We start from the raw sequence: 2,819 nt of genomic DNA on the forward strand, positions 1-2,819 counted from the left end.
CGGCTGGGATGTCAGCAGAGCTCTACACCCAGGTTTAACCATGCTTCCTTCCTGCTTCTACGGCGACGCCCCACCTAATCTCACGCGTGACGCTCCTGCGCGTGGCTAGAGAACGGCCGCCTACGGAAGCCGCACTGCGAAGAACCCGGGGCGCCACGCGTCCCCGCCTCCCCAGGTCCGCGCCTCCGCTTCCGTACAACATGGCCGCGCACGCCCGGACACGCCTCTTTCCCTGACCCACTTCCTGTCCTGCGCAGTCATACTTGACCCTCGGACTCGCCCGCCCCTTCCTTTTCCTCTTCCGGGGACGGTGCTTAGAGGTATGGTGGCTTGCTTCTGCTCGGTGTTAGCCCTGTTTACAATCCGCAGCCATCCGAGGAGTCAGGCGGGCGGGACGTCTTGGGGGACGGTGCTGCGGCTTCGGTGAGGGTGAGGGGCGAGGAGAGGAGCGTGGCGGACGGGCGGCTCGTAGCTTCGGGAAGCCCTCGGTGTCGGCGGCGCTTCCGAAGCGGTGGGTAGCCGGAGCTCCGCGCGCCCCGGCCGCGGGACACGGAGAACGGGCGGCTCAGGTCGTGGTAGTGAAATCGCTCAGCAGCCGCGACAGCGGGGACCGCGGCCTCCGGCTGCCCCCGTGTTGACGGCCGTCCTGGTGGCGGATACGGGCGAGCCGTGGTAGCGGCGGCTTAGGGGTTTACAGCGGTCGTCTCTGGGCTTGGGCGCCCGGCGGGTGTGCGTCAGGCTAGGAAGACGGGTTAGGTTAGCTCGGCTGCACTTGGCTGGCCCATGCTCGTGCCCCTTGGGGCAGCTCACTTTCGGAGCGAGGTTGCGTGCTCCCGGTGTTGGGGAAGCCGGTGTGGAGAACGCTTCTCCAGCGTGGTCAGGGTCCGGGTCCTAACGCGTTGGAGGGTCGCTTGTGTGCTGTGCACGAGCCCGAAGAGGAGCCATCCAATGGGTGACTTCTCGGAGGTGCTGCTCTGGAACAAGACCTAGGTCCTCAACAGGTAGCGTGTGCGGCGCACCGTGGAGGGTGAGCTAGTTACCGCCCGATCCCAGTGGGTCCTAAGCTAGGGGGAGGCCAGCAGCTGGCTCTGTTGCCAGCAAATGGCATTGCTGAAGAGTCTCAAGGGTCTCCAGCTTTCCTGGTTAGTATTTTTGTGTACACCAAACAAAACCGACTCCTTGAGGAATGAGCCCAAGGTCAGGATTTTAACCAACTCCATCCATACTTGACCAGTAGGAAAGCGTTGCCTGTTAGTCGTCTCTAAATGTTTAGTTTTTAAGTGGAATTCTTTAGAGTGCATGAGTGTGTGTGAGGTGCGTGATTTGAAGTTTGGTTCACATTTACAGTGTAAAGTGATTTCTCTTTTGAATTTTAGGCGTTCAGAATGGTCCAGCGTCTGACATACCGACGTAGGCTTTCCTACAACACAGCCTCTAACAAAACTAGGCTGTAAGTATTTTTTTTCTTATAATTTAAAATAACCCATTGTCACCACCACTGTGATACTGAGCCGCTCACACCTTCCCTCTCTAGGTCTCGAACCCCTGGCAACAGGATCGTTTACCTTTATACCAAGAAGGTTGGGAAAGCACCTAAATCTGCATGCGGTGTGTGCCCAGGCAGACTTCGAGGGGTGAGTACCTTTGGGGAGTATTAATTCCTCGGTGGGGAAGTGACTGAGGAATTGCTAAGGTGTCTGGGATTTGTTAAATGTCCGGGGTCCACATCTTCCAAGGGCGTGGATCATTTTCTTTAATGACCAATGGGAGAAGTGACCGAAATGCTTCTCAGGTGAGGCAGTTGCTACTAGGAAGTGTCTGTGTCTACTTCAGCGTCTCAGGGTGACTGCTGTCCTTTCCTTATTCCTTATACAGGTTCGTGCTGTCAGACCCAAAGTCCTTATGAGACTGTCTAAGACAAAGAAGCATGTCAGCAGGGCCTACGGCGGCTCCATGTGTGCCAAGTGTGTCCGCGACAGGTGAGTGAGACGCCGAGACACTCGGTTTCCCGTGTGCTACGTGCCAGCCAGTAGTGAGTCTTCCTTGGCCGCTGGTGGGTGGCTGTGTATAAAACACTGATCCTCGTGTCAGAATTTTGGGAGGCATCTTTAAAGTAGCTTTGGTTTTGAGAGAAAGGACAGGAAATGGTGAATTAGTGTTTGCTAGTCGGCCCTGGGGAGGAGACAGTGTAGGATGTAGGAACAGGTGAAGTGCTGGGATTAAAGGTGTGCACCACCAGCGCCCAGCTCTGCCTCGTTTTCTTGATTGAGGATCCGTTTTCCCCTAGGAGTAGCACAGTCCCGTTTTATTTTATAGTTACCACAAAGCAGTCCAGACTACTTGGAATTAGAATTGCCATCCATAAAAATTGGTCACTATAATCTTACAAACTATGGGTCTTTGTACAATTTTCTTGTCTCTTGCTCTGCTTCGTCATCTAATGCTAATTTCCTGTGTTAAATGATAATTGGCATTTGTTTTTCTTCCTAGGATCAAGCGGGCTTTCCTTATCGAGGAGCAGAAAATTGTTGTGAAAGTGTTGAAGGCACAAGCACAGAGTCAGAAAGCGAAATAAATATGCAGCTTTTTAAATAAAGGTCAAGGCTTGGCCTGTGGTTCTGTTGTCTGATTTGTTTAGTGGTTAAGGACTAGTTTATAATTGGTTGCTCTCTCTAAAGAACAATAGCTGGACTGGACATCAGCTACTGGGTGCTTGGGTAGTTCCTCTGATTAGGAGTGCCTTGACTAGTCCTCTCTTAGTGCTACTTAGACCATTTCATAGTGTCTCCTTTGTACCACCAAACCAGAAGCCTTCAGCC

General features: G+C 53.5%; 1 protein-coding gene across 2 annotated transcripts; it reads left to right on the forward strand.

The window, feature by feature from the left end:
* Window positions 1-254: 254 nt before the first annotated feature.
* On the forward strand, window positions 255-2,615 carry Rpl34 (ribosomal protein L34). Of its 2 annotated transcripts, none has more exons than XM_005082805.4 (5): window positions 255-320; window positions 1,377-1,450; window positions 1,535-1,634; window positions 1,876-1,979; window positions 2,491-2,615. In XM_005082805.4, the coding sequence occupies exons 2-5, from the start codon at window positions 1,386-1,388 to the stop codon at window positions 2,573-2,575; spliced, it is 354 nt and encodes a 117-aa protein (XP_005082862.1). In that variant the 5' UTR covers window positions 255-320; window positions 1,377-1,385; the 3' UTR covers window positions 2,576-2,615. The 2 variants fall into 2 exon arrangements, with proteins under 2 accessions (XP_005082862.1, XP_012978050.1); XM_013122596.3 differs by lacking the exon at window positions 255-320 and adding an exon at window positions 361-423.
* Window positions 2,616-2,819: the final 204 nt, after the last annotated feature.

The sequence above is a fragment of the Mesocricetus auratus genome, unplaced genomic scaffold, assembly GCF_017639785.1.
Source record: "Mesocricetus auratus isolate SY011 unplaced genomic scaffold, BCM_Maur_2.0 Super-Scaffold_100009, whole genome shotgun sequence".
In the NCBI taxonomy this organism is placed as follows: Eukaryota; Metazoa; Chordata; class Mammalia; order Rodentia; family Cricetidae; genus Mesocricetus; species Mesocricetus auratus.